The sequence below is a fragment of the Oreochromis aureus genome, linkage group 14 (genome assembly GCF_013358895.1).
Source record: "Oreochromis aureus strain Israel breed Guangdong linkage group 14, ZZ_aureus, whole genome shotgun sequence".
In the NCBI taxonomy this organism is placed as follows: Eukaryota; Metazoa; Chordata; class Actinopteri; order Cichliformes; family Cichlidae; genus Oreochromis; species Oreochromis aureus.
Genome location: NC_052955.1, coordinates 35842322 through 35854980, shown reverse-complemented (window position 1 = coordinate 35854980; position 12659 = coordinate 35842322). Strand labels below are relative to the sequence as shown.

The 12659-nt window shown below is 43.6% G+C and overlaps 1 protein-coding gene across 1 annotated transcript; it reads left to right on the top strand.

The window, feature by feature from the left end:
• Positions 1-331: 331 nt before the first annotated feature.
• dhrs13b.2 (dehydrogenase/reductase (SDR family) member 13b.2) lies at positions 332-9503 on the top strand. Its single transcript, XM_031731719.2, has 8 exons — positions 332-513; positions 648-821; positions 893-1168; positions 2866-3195; positions 6750-7097; positions 7172-7264; positions 7399-7418; positions 7528-9503. Exons 1-8 carry the CDS (start codon positions 468-470, stop codon positions 7540-7542), a joined length of 1302 nt encoding a protein of 433 aa, XP_031587579.1. The 5' UTR covers positions 332-467; the 3' UTR covers positions 7543-9503.
• The last annotated feature ends 3156 nt before the right edge of the window (positions 9504-12659 follow it).

The window sequence follows — 12659 nt, the reverse complement described above, 5'->3', positions numbered from 1 at the left end:
CCTGCGCTGTGGCTGTGGATGTGCTCTGGTGCGCTCACAGCAACACCTCAGGTCAAAGGCAGTACTACGAGTTTGATGGCGTAAAAAAAATGGAAGCATAGCGTACGGTTGACTCGTTGAGACGTTTGGAGAAACCTCTGTGGAAATACAACTGTGGGCATGATTGTGGATATTTTGTGAGTAACTTGTCACACAGTAGTGCGCACAGGACACAGCCAGATTACTAATAAACCAAACAATAACTAGGGGGTCCCTTTAACAATCTAACGTTGAAACTAGTGCAATTTAACGGCGATTATTATTATCATTTCATATTTTCCCTCTTACTTTGTGTGATGCTTGTCACGTGATCGGAGCGTCTGCAAAGCCAGTTTTTTTTCCTTGAAAATGAAAGTGAAAGTATCCGGAGAAACTTCGAGTGGCAACCGAGCTAAAGGGGATTTTCGCGGGGTCACCAATGAAGAATAATGGATTTAATCTTAAAGATCCTTATTTACTTGTATCTAAGTGCAGGTGAGTTATTGTGCAAGGCTTTGTTACCGCGTTTTTAGAGCTAGTGTGGACGCTACACTCGACTGCATGAATAAAATCATACGCTTAATGACGGCTTCACTGTTTGATTTTGTGCATATGTCTGTGTGATTTAGGTGTGTGGAGTATCCAGAACCAGTGGCTGCCCTGTCAGTTCACTGACGAACATGTGTTTACTAATAATGAGGGACACACTGAGACTCGACTCATCCACAGAGAGGCTATGCTGCAATTTGGTCAGAAAGGAGATGCTCCTGTTAACCAAAACGCCATCACTTTCTTAATCACTGGTGAGTTACTGCAGGCTGCATGAGGAGAAGGCTGAAAGACATTTGATTTGACTGCATGTGTCCTGTTCTAGGATCAAAGTTGGACCTGAGGCGGTATGTGGAGGGGATGGAGGAAGAGCAGCTGGAGTGTGAGCTACGCAGATACAGCACAGAGGGCATTTATGTCCGCTGGCCTGCCATGGGCGCCCAAGAGTACAACCACTGGTTCCTCTGCACCCTCAGACACAGCAGGGGCCTCTTTACAGTCGCCGGTTTCCTCAGGCACCCCTCTGACCAGCCTCCTCCAGGAGAGCAGGACTACCGCAAATGGCCCCCCATACCTGACAGAGAGGTTCTCACCACCACAGGTAAACTCAACATATGAGGATTTCAGAATCAGAAAAATATATCTATCATATGAGATACTTATTGTTGATGATTGTTACGTCCCTCTGCAGCCCCTAATCATCTTAATGTGTTCAGCTGGTGCTAATTGGCCACACCTAGCCAGGGGTGGATAAAGGCATACCTGAGGCAAGCTTTCTGGGGAGCTCACTTGTCTTTGCATTGGTGGCACCAGCCATTTTAGCGAACCTGCTATGCCATTTTAAGAAAAACCTCTTCTCACCCACAATCTGGTGTTCATCTCTTTTTTTTATGTTGCGGCCTTTGAGCCGGGTCGTAACATAAGTGGGGGCTCGTCCGGGATCATTCGGATATTTTAGTGGAGTCTGAATATCAGTTTGTTTGACTTTTAAGTGGGTGAGTGATGGTGTTCACTGTGATTGAGCAACATCCCTTTAGTAAGTGTGTTTCAGCTGGGTGGCTATGCTGCCCTTCCATCGGAGCACTTGTTTGTTGTTTTGCTTTGTTGTTTTAATTTGTTGTGTTTGGTGGTTATCCTGGGTGGGGTGCGCTTCAGGGTTTGGTGGGAGACTGTACCCTGGTCTGCTGCCTACCCTTGAGTTTGCGTTTAAAGTTGCCTCGAGCCCGGTACACCACTGAAGACTAGACAGGTCAAGTTTTGTTTTTAGCCTTTTAGGATGGGAGTTGCTCACAGTTAATTAGTGGCACCAAACTTGGCAGGTAGGTTGTTTTTAAGTTGGCATCATGTGTACTGTGTGTGCATATGTCAGTGTTGATGGATGCTAATGAGATCCTCATGAGGTGAGTGTTTTGTGCTGTGACCTTTAGTGTTGTAGGGAATATGGCTGTTTTGTTGGATCACTTGTGAGTGTTGTTGGCCAGGTGATGGCAATAACACTGAGGGGTGCTGACCCACCCTTGATGTGATCATTGTGTGGCCATAGCTCTCCATTTGTGGTTGGTCACTTGTGTGTTTGCTTTACTGAACTTTCTGGATTAAAGTAACTTGTTGTGGTATAGGGCCACTTGTATGTGACTGTTTGTGTGGTGGAGACCACAGATCACTTGTGTGTGTGATTATTCATGGCTGCTCTCATTTTGTGTTGTAGCAGGCTGAATAATCATTTTGGGTTGGTGACTGTTGTGCTCCTTTGTGTTGGTCACATGTTACTTTTTGTGTGTGTTCAGTGTGGCAACTTCAAACCCTCATGCAGTGGCATCCATGCTTACAGATGCCAACTATAGTGTGAACACTGTGCTTCTGTTAGCTTTTACTTTTATTTCAGGTTTGTGGGTCAAGGACCTGAAGGCTTCAGAGGGGCTTTTAATAAATTTAGGGGTCCTAGAGGAACCCTTTTGAGGGAGGAGGTGTTACGTCCCTCTGCAGCCCCTAATCATCTTAATATGTTCAGCTGGTGCTAATTGGCCACACCTAGCCAGGGGTGGATAAAGGCATACCTGAGGCAAGCTTTCTGGGGAGCTCACTTGTCTTTGCATTGGTGGCACCAGCCATTTTAGCGAACCTGCTATGCCATTTTAAGAAAAACCTCTTCTCACCCACAATCTGGTGTTCATCTCTTTTTTTTATGTTGCGGCCTTTGAGCCGGGTCGTAACAATGATGCATGTGTAGTTATGGGATATGATGGGACACTTGTTTTGAGAAATTTGTGCAGACAGTCACCAGATCTGTTTCCACAGTCGCCATGGCCATCAAAACAAAGACTCCTTCAGTGAAAGCAGGCCTGATGTCCCAGCAGAAGCTCCACTGCCAGTTTGACGTTGACCACAAGGGCGGCAACATCACTGTGGAGTGGCACTGGCAGCACCGGGGAGAGAGGAATAAACTCTTCAGCTACACCAGCCGCACCCGGCACACCCAGGGGAGCGGCGTTGGGGTGAAGGCTCTGGCGACTGGCGATGCCACCTACACCCTCCCCCTGTCTAAGATGAGCAGTGAAGGGACCTACATTTGTTCAGTGTCAGTGAATCCACTGTTTGGCAGTGTGGACATAAATCTGCACATCGAAGGTGAGGAAATCAGATGACACAAAGTACTAATACTAATTCTGCCTGTTACATTAGTTAAACTGAAAAATGGATTATAAAGGGGCCTGATTCTGGGTTTTTTTTGTTTTTCTGTCATACTGATACTATTCCATATTAAACATGGTCAGATTTCCAGATTATGATAATAACAAGTATCCATATCCAGACTTTAAACAGTTTTTCTACTCTTAGATCTGTATGAAGTCAGTGAGAGTGGATATCCCTAATGTGGTTGTAAGGAGAGAAGTCTAATCCATCCACTGTTTTAATTTTTTGTTCATAAGGTCCAACCAATCAGAAGAAAGTTGGTGTAAAGTTGGTGGTGTAAAGCGGGAGGAGTTAGCGCTGAAGAGCAATTTCAAGACCCAGTAGAAGTTAAATCAAGATTATTTTGAACTGTGCATCATGTAAAGCTGCTCTACTGTAGAGCAAGAATGAAACAAATGGGGCTGGAAATTAGTTTAATGGGTTCCCTTTAGTTAGTGATAATGGCCATTTGAATGGACAGTGGACCCTGAGAACTTTTAATGAGCTTCAGCTGAGATTTCATCTATTTTCATTCCATGCTCTTCACAGCTGACACACCTGCTCCTTTCAGTGCTTCATGCTCAGGCAGCATTTTACCTGCCCTTCTAGGTCCCAACTTCATCCAAACATTGCCTAGCGTTGCTTGACATAAGGTCCAGGGGCCAGAATGAGCTAGGCAAAGACTCTAATCAGCCCACTGTAAATGTGAAGAAGAGCACGAGTTTTTCAAATAAAGTTAAACTGTATTTTTATAAAGTTTAGAGTTGTCCTGCTGATAGAGAACTCCTCCACAGCCATTCATGCTACAGCAATAAAGTAGCAAATAAACAATTAAATGACAGAAAAGTTTCTGTATTTTTACTTTCTGTTCTAGAAATGTCAGCTTTTAAAAAAACAAAAAACCAATGCTTCCAAAGTAAAATAAATAATAAAAATAGGAAATTTAACTTTCTGCCTTATAATTATAGGACACTACAGGTTAGGAGCTACCAGAGTTTTCTGTAATGTTACACATTTTTTTTCTTATAATTTAAGCCAAAAGAGTTGCGCTAACAGATTAATGTAGTGTACTACAGCAGCATGTCTCACGGCAGTATGTCTCATGTAGAACAACAGAGATGTATTGTTGAAATTACACTTACACTGAGACTTCTCAGGGGTTAGTTAAACTCATTCACTCACAATGATAGAAATGGTAATTTAACTGGTCCAGCTCGCTTAAGATCAAAGTGGGCTGTATGTGGCTCACGATGTAATTGTGTATTACTGTCAACTTTTATGACTATTCAGATATTTCAAATGTCTCCATGTCAAATGATCATCAGGGAACACAAACACATTTCCTTATGACAGCCCTATGACAGCTGGGATAGCCTCCAGCACCCCTCGTGACCCTGAAAAGGATAAGTGGAAGCAAGTGGATGGAAACAAAACTTAGGGTTGCAGCAGACCCAGGGGTGGCTGTAATGTTAGAGTACTGCTGTGAGGACTATCAGTCACAGTAGCAGTGGGGGTTACTGTTGAGTGCGTGACTGAATAAAGGGAAGTGAGGGAAACTCCACTTGTTTTATACACTGTGGCTCGGTCAAAGTTCCCCTAGTTTATCCTGCATTTCTCCTTCACAGAGACCACACCTCTTGTCTACTACTACATATAATCACTGAGTTATTCTTCTCTAACGCCAACTGAGTTACACACTGTTCTCATTCATTTGTTATATTGTTAGCTTGAAATTAAAGCAGTGGCTTCCTGTGAGGGCAGCTGATTTGAGACAGCAATTGGGACAGGATTTTAAAAACCATGCTTGAATTGGATGTCACAGAAGTTCAGCACAGAAAAGTTTACATGTGAAGTCTATTTCAGCAAAATCAGATTTCTCTAAAAAGTGTGAATGTTGCACTGGATTAAATTTTCCAGATTGAGAATTGTTATTTCTGAAGTTTGAAAGATTCACTGAAACACAGTGTGAAATATAAACATTCATTTGATTCATTTCAATTTGATACATTTTATTCATATATGGGGGGGGAAAAAAAAAAAAAAAAAACCCACCCAGCTCGCCCCTGTGGGCAGTCAATCCTTCAAGCTCGGGTCCTCTACCAGAGGCCTGGGAGCTTGAGAGTCCTGCGCAGTATCTTAGCTGTTCCAAGGACTGCGCTCTTCTGGACAGAGATCTCCGATGTTGTTCCCAGGATCTGCTGGAGCCACTCACCTAGCTTGGGAGTCACTGCACCTAGTGCTCCGATTACCACTGGGACCACCGTCACCTTCACCCTCCACATCTTCTCGAGCTCTTCTCTGAGCCCTTGGTATTTGGTTAGCCACCACCATTTTGTCCGTCTGTATCTGGAAGTCCCACAGGATCTTAGCTCGGTCATTCTCCACCATCCTTGGGGGCGTCTCCCATTTTGACCACGGGACTTGCAGGTTATACTCGGCACAGATGTTCCTGTACACTACGCCGACCACTTGGTTATGGCGTTCCATGTATGCCTTGCCTGCTAGCATCTTGCACCCTGCTGTTATCTGCTGGATTGTCTCTGGGGCATCTTTACACAGCCTGCACCTGGGGTCTTGCCTGGTGTGATAGACCCCAGCCTCTATGGATCTTGTACTAAGAGCTTGTTCTTGTGCTGCCATGATTAGTGCCTCTGTGCTGTCTTTCAGTCCAGCTTTGTCCAGCCACTGGTAGGATTTCTGGATATCAGCCACCTCCTCTATCTGCCGGTGGTACATACCGTGCAGGGGCCTGTCCTTCCATGATGGTTCCTCGTCTCCCTCCTCTTGGGGTGGAGGCTCGGGATAGGGCCGTGACAACAAACCATCAAACATAGCTGAACATGAGAAATTGTGAATGTGGTATTTTCCCGGTAAGTTTCAGTGCTGTTCCCGTGTGCTTTTTCAAGGAGGCGGCCACAAATTTCATCCATCTGATTAAACTGAATGTAACATAAAAAGGTTTTGGTGACACTGATATAACCCAACCCAGATGTTTTGTAAAGTAGGGCTGTTTTCTTTTTTAAATATATATAAAAATCAAGCCATGAGTCACCATTCCTCATGTTAGAAGGAAGCAAGACATACAATGTTTTATTCAATTCAATTCAATCTTATTTATATAGCGCCAAATCACAACAAGAGTCACCTCAAGGCGCTTTATATTGCACAGTAGATCCTGTACAGTACAGAAAAACCCAACAATCATATGGCCCCCTATGAGCAAGCACTTTGGCGACAGTGGGAAGGAAAAACTCCCTTTTAACAGGAAGAATCCTCTAGCAGAACCAGGCTCAGCGAGGGGCGGCCATCTGCTGCGACCGGTTGGGGTGAGAGAAGGAAGACGGGATAGAAGACATGCTGTGGAAGAGAGACATAGATTAATAACAATTATCCATCCATCCATCCATCCCTCCATGATGGTTAATGAAATTCACATGTGATTTTTTTTTTTTTTTTTTTCAATGTTTCCATCATTTATCAGTTATTTTACATTTTCCATCCTTCCTAAGAGCCTCCTCGTGTCTCCCTCAATGTGGGACCCACCTTCTCACTGCTGGACGGCCAGGAGCAGAAAGTTGTCTGTGAGGCAAACAGCTACTACCCCCTGGACGTGGAGATAGTTTGGTATGAGCAGGACCCGGCAGCGTCAGGCCAGAGGGTCGGTGCTCCTCTGCCCAAGGTGCTGGATAACATCCTGCTGTCCAGCCACAAACATAACCAGGACAGGACCTACTCACTGTCAGCTTTCTTCTACCTCAAGGCTTCGCTCAGGCAGTCTGGCAGACAGTTTACTTGCAGTGTCTCTCATCACTCCCTGAAAGTGCCCATCAAAAAGAGCTTCATTCTGAATGTGGAAGGTGAGAGATGTCTGTGTAATACTGTAAACTACCAGTAGGGAGCAGCAGAGGCTCATGTGTGTTATCTGTTTCAGAGCCACGGAGCTGGATGTTTAACATTGCTCTTGGCTTGTTTGCGATCGTACTGTTGGTCATCCTGTTTGTAATGCTGCGCTACCTGCACTCAGGTGAGTGATACAAACAGGCCGCAAACACACCAGCGTCTCCTGGAGACAAATACAGCTTACATGTGTTAGCTGTTTGTAGAGTTACATGAGGTGTTGATGTCCTAAAGAGTAATTCTAATTTATTTTCTCCACAGCAAGGAAAAGGGCAGTGGAGGTAAGGTGATATTATTTAAAAAATGCATTTGATGCATATTTATGATATTTGATGATATTTAATTACCTTTGTTTTCAATGACGTGTGTTTTTGTGCCTGTCACGAGCAGAAGAAGCCATACTGAGCAGCGCTGATGGCCTGAGCAGAGCATCACAGCCACCAGTGAGAACAGTCCCCCCCGCCATCTTTTTTTTATTTTAGAAATGCTGAAATGCTTGACTTTAGTTTTTAGGTGTATTTGGGTTTCTGTGAAACTGATTGTTTTTGTGTTGCACTGATTTAGGTTTAATTTCATGGACTCTGAAAGTCTGATTGTTTTGAAATAAAATGTGGTTTCTTTGGCCAAGAGTAAACCATGTCCATACAATCCAAGTCCGCCCTAATAGATATGCCTGCTGTGCCAGCTAGGCTTTATCCTTCTTCCACTATGTTCAGTCATAAATCTTACGCCTAGTGAAGTGCAGCCCTTAGGTCGAAATCCTGGTCGTGTCTCAACAGCTTGTAACACTAAAGGCAACACTGCATGCGTTTGCAACATGCAGACCTTCACACAGTAAGGATGGAAGCAAACTGCTGGACATACTGTATACAGCAATGAGCCACTGAGGTTATAATTAGGAGGTATTTATTTGATTAGGCCAAATCTGATTGCTTTTTACTGGAAAAAAATCAGCATGATTGCAATTGGAGTTGGGCAAGCAGCTGGTCACCACCACTTTCCACTACAACACAACTATTCAATGCTGTATACTGACATGAGGTCCTCTTATGTTTGATGATTTTTTTCCCCAATCAAAATCTTTCTTTGCCTGATCTTTCCACTTTTGATGATATTGCTTTCCGAATAAAGGCTGCCTGAGTCAGAACTATTATTAATTTCCCCTAATCAACCATTTCCTCCTATTTGTTATTAACTGGGTTCGCTTGGCTATCAGTGTGTTCTTGTGTTTATTAGAATCCTGAGAAAATCCTGTTCATTTTCCTGTTTTCTTCTTATTATAATGTTAATCTAAATGCCTTTTCTTTTACCCCAGGAGCAACAAATTAGCAGGACAGCACTGCTGCTAGGCAATGGCTATAGTCACATATTTATTCATGTGACTCATCATCACTAAGAGAGACCTTAAGCCTTATTATCAGGCTTAAGGTTGGTTGGTGCAACCAACAGACTGTATGTAAAAGATGGATATAGCCACAGTGATCTCACCCAGTAGTTTCTGGATTCCCCACTTTGAAGGCTAAGCCTTGTGATTTTGGATGATACCAGGCTGTCTTTTAGGAGCAATAAGTGACAATATTTGATGAAGGGGGTGGAATGTAGATATTAGCTAGCTAATTTGGTTAGCAAGCAACATTCAATAAATTAAGTGTCTGCTAAGTGGGGGCTTCAGTTCTGGCGAGTGAAATTCCAGTATTTTTACAAACTTTTTGAACATGCCAAACTACACAGCAGGTTATATTATTTGTCGGACAATTATATTACAAATATAAAATCCCTAACTTAAACCATACTTGTGTCCAAATAGATGAGTTATAGAAAAATATCACATATTACATGACATTAAGAGAAGGAAAGGTCGAAACTATCCATAGAGGAGACTTTCCTATACCAGTCTGTAAACATGCTTTTTAATGTATTGTAACATGGAAATGTATGGGGATTGATTCGCTTTTTTTAGGGAACCTTAATTGGCCATTAGTGAAACTGCAGCTTTTTTCTTATTTTTTTACTCTTGAAGGACTGTTGCTTGGTCTGAACTGCTTTTTAGAGAGGTCTTAACGAAAAACCATTTTATCAGTTGGAATCAGGGGTGGTAAAGAACAGCTGGAGCAACCACTCAATGTTGATAATGCAGCAATCATATTTTAAAGGTGCCTTGTGGTGTTTTTGACCACTATAAGTGCTGCAGAGAAAGGTTTTCTGAACCAGTTTGAACACCTTCATGATCTTCAAGTGTTTTTTTTTTTCCAAACAAAGAATCAAATCCATGCTCCGATAAAGAAATGAGAATGTTTTGTTAGTTATTCATTCATTGTTATTTTATGGAATTACAGAATAGTTTTGATTAAAAACACTGAAGATAACTCGTGTTTGTTATTTACAAGAAAAGTGTAAGTTGGCCGTCCGACTGGGGTCTGGAATGTGGGGCCTCCCTGCTGCTGCGGAGTCGGGGTGGTCTGCTTCTCCCCACCGCAGGGAAAAGGGTAACACCACCTGGGTCTGGGTGCAGTTTCCCCCTCCGGGGGCAAGGGTACCTAGACACGGTTCTTAGAGTACGCTTGGGGAGTGTGATTGTGTGTACAGTGTCTCTCTATGTCTGTCTCCACATTGGGTGAGTGTTGAGTAATTGCATATGAGAGCATGAGGGTGGGAATGGATGTTTGTATCTGTGTGTGCCTGTATGTCTGTGTCTATATGTCAGGTTGGGTATCAGACGCCACCTCTCTGGGCACATCTCAGGCCCTCCAAGGTATGGAGGCCTATCTCCCCTGACCACTTCCCCTGCCAGTGGCAGACGCCCTCAGACATCGGTGCGTTGGTGGTTCTTTGTGTCCAGGGATGGGCGTCCAGGTACACACCGGCTCACTCCTTGATGGCTGCTTATCGGGGCCTGGAGCCTGGGGCTCGCTGGGGCCACTTCGGGGATGGGGTGCCCTCGGCCTCTCGGCCTGGGGCTTGGTCACTCTGGCACAGCTGGCTGCCGGCGGAGCTCACGGGCACGTCACTGCAACCCCCCTGGCTTCTGCTCCGCGGCTGCTGAGTGACCCCTCATCTGGGACACTCCTCAGCTCTTTCTGGGATAGTGGTGCGGCTGCCCCTCTGTTGGTCTTCCTTGGTCTCTTGTGTTCTGGGGACCTCTGGATATCTGGAGTTTTGATCTCCTCCATACCTGCTTCATGCCCTGGAAGACGGGGCTGTGGCTCCCCACACCCTCTACCAGATCATTACATGAAGGAACCTTTTAAAAACAAGCGCGTTCATGCTCACAGGTGTACACACGGGTGCTCACACACGCAAACTACACCCTTTTTGGCTCCTACCTCAAAGCACACTGTGCGCTGTCGATCTTACGTGCTGCACAATAATGTTTAATATTTAGTATTTACTGTTATATTCCCATATATCATCGTGATGTTGTTTATTCTATTGCTCTCGTTTTCTTCTGCTTGTTTTCTTTTTTCTTTCTCAACAGGTGATCCAGGTGATTGATATATGTATTTTTTGTCTGCTTATTTTGTTGGTTTTTGTTTTTTGCCCTTTATCCCCGTCCCTCTTCTCTGCTGTTTTTTCCCCCTCTTTCTTTCTCCCTTTTCTTTTCCTCATTCAAGTCTGTCCCGTATCTAGCAAGTGAAAAAAACCTCCAAAACAAACAAACAATAAAAGGTGAATCAAATAGACCATTACGGCAAGGCTGGGATGGTCCATTTGGTAAAGTAAATCCGTTGGGCATCTTTCTTCGCTTTTAGACAATAATTCTGATGGCAAAAGAACCAAACGGGACAGGCCAAAAAAAAAAAAAAAGTGTAAGAAAAAGTATAAAATGAAACGTGTAAAGTGGAAAAAAAAAAACTGTATCTGTAGCGATTCTACTGCTGAAAACCTGTTGAATAATAGGAATCAATGGGAATGACAACCACTAACTTAATAGCTTATGGAGTTTATATTATGAAACATTTTTGCACTATCTTGGCAGCACATGGTTAAATAAAATCTGTTGGAATTAGAATTTTTTTTAATTTTCTGAATATTTTGGACTTGAAGCACTCACTAACTCAACAATGGACTGATTCTTATATAGCGCTTTTCTACTCTCCCGGAGTACTCAAAGCGCTGTATACAACATGCCACATTCACCCGATCACTGACTCTAAACCAGGGGTCCTCAACATGCGGCTCTTTAGTCCTTATACTGCAGCTCCGCGTGGTTTGTGAAAATGAATTAATAAAAAATAAAATAAATAAATACAAGTATTTAGCTGAAGTGTATTTTATTTGTGTTTAGTTCTTTTTTAACTTGTAGCTCTAAATTGGAAGATTATTGTGATATTGAAATATAAAAATAAAATTATATTTTATTATTTTCCATCGCTCAAAATGAACGTCACTCGCGAACACCTGTTTACCGAAATGCTGTGCATTTATTGAGACTTTCAACCCCAGGTAGGCCAATTATGGATCTTCGGATCCACATTATGTCAGCAGCTATTCTCCACCGTGAACTATGTTAAAAACAAACACCGCTCACGCCTCACAGATGACAGCTTAGTCCTGCGTAAAGATGAAAGTGACTTCGTACAGCCCCGATTTGCAGACGCTGTGCGCAGAGGTTCAGGAGCAGAAGTTCCATTGTAAACATACCACCGCAGACCCGACGATGTTTCCATGAGCATGCTTTTCAGCATCTCTTTATTGACCACTTTTCACACGTGGTTGCTGTACGCATACAGCCGGCTGTAGCTTTTCAGCTCACAGCCCGACAACAGAACAGCAGAGAGAGCACAGACTTTAAGGCGGCGAGGCGTGATTGCGGGTGCTGCTCAGGTGTGTCCAACTCCCATGCAGCGGCACTGCAGACCACGCCCCGCCACACACATTAACCAAGTAAAATAAATATTTATGCAGAATTTTACAAATATTTATTTTTCATTTTTTTTTGTAGCATATGTAAGGGGCTACCAGCCCCCCGCTATGTAGGGGTGTAGGAGTATAAAAGTTGCCCTGAACAACCGAGGGGTGCTGGGATCTGTGTCCGTGACCCCCCCAGTACAATTGACCCCGATACATACTACTGTAGGAATGTTGTCACCTGTCTGGCGGAAGCCGGCACAGAAGAGGGGCTCCAGGATTCAATCTTGAGAAACGATGCCTGCCTGGAGTATACTATACTATCAGACATAAACACAGCCTAGTCTACCTTCCCTCTGATTTTCTGTACCCCAACCAGATAGCTAGGGTGCCCCTACTCCAAGGCAACTTGGGTTAGACAAAAACACGAAACGGTCTCTTCTAAGCAGTGTTAAACTTTAATTTAATCAGGTGGCCCTTTGAACTTTACCATCCATCAGTTACGATGGGCCCTGAAAATCATGGATGGCAAGAAACAAAAAAGCAAAAGAAATAAAAAGAAATCAGGTTCAACGAATGAAACAGGCAATTGTGACCCCACTGTTGTAAAACCCTTGGTTTACACTAGCCACAGACGGGGATCCAAAAATCACAAAACAAATAAAATAATGAAA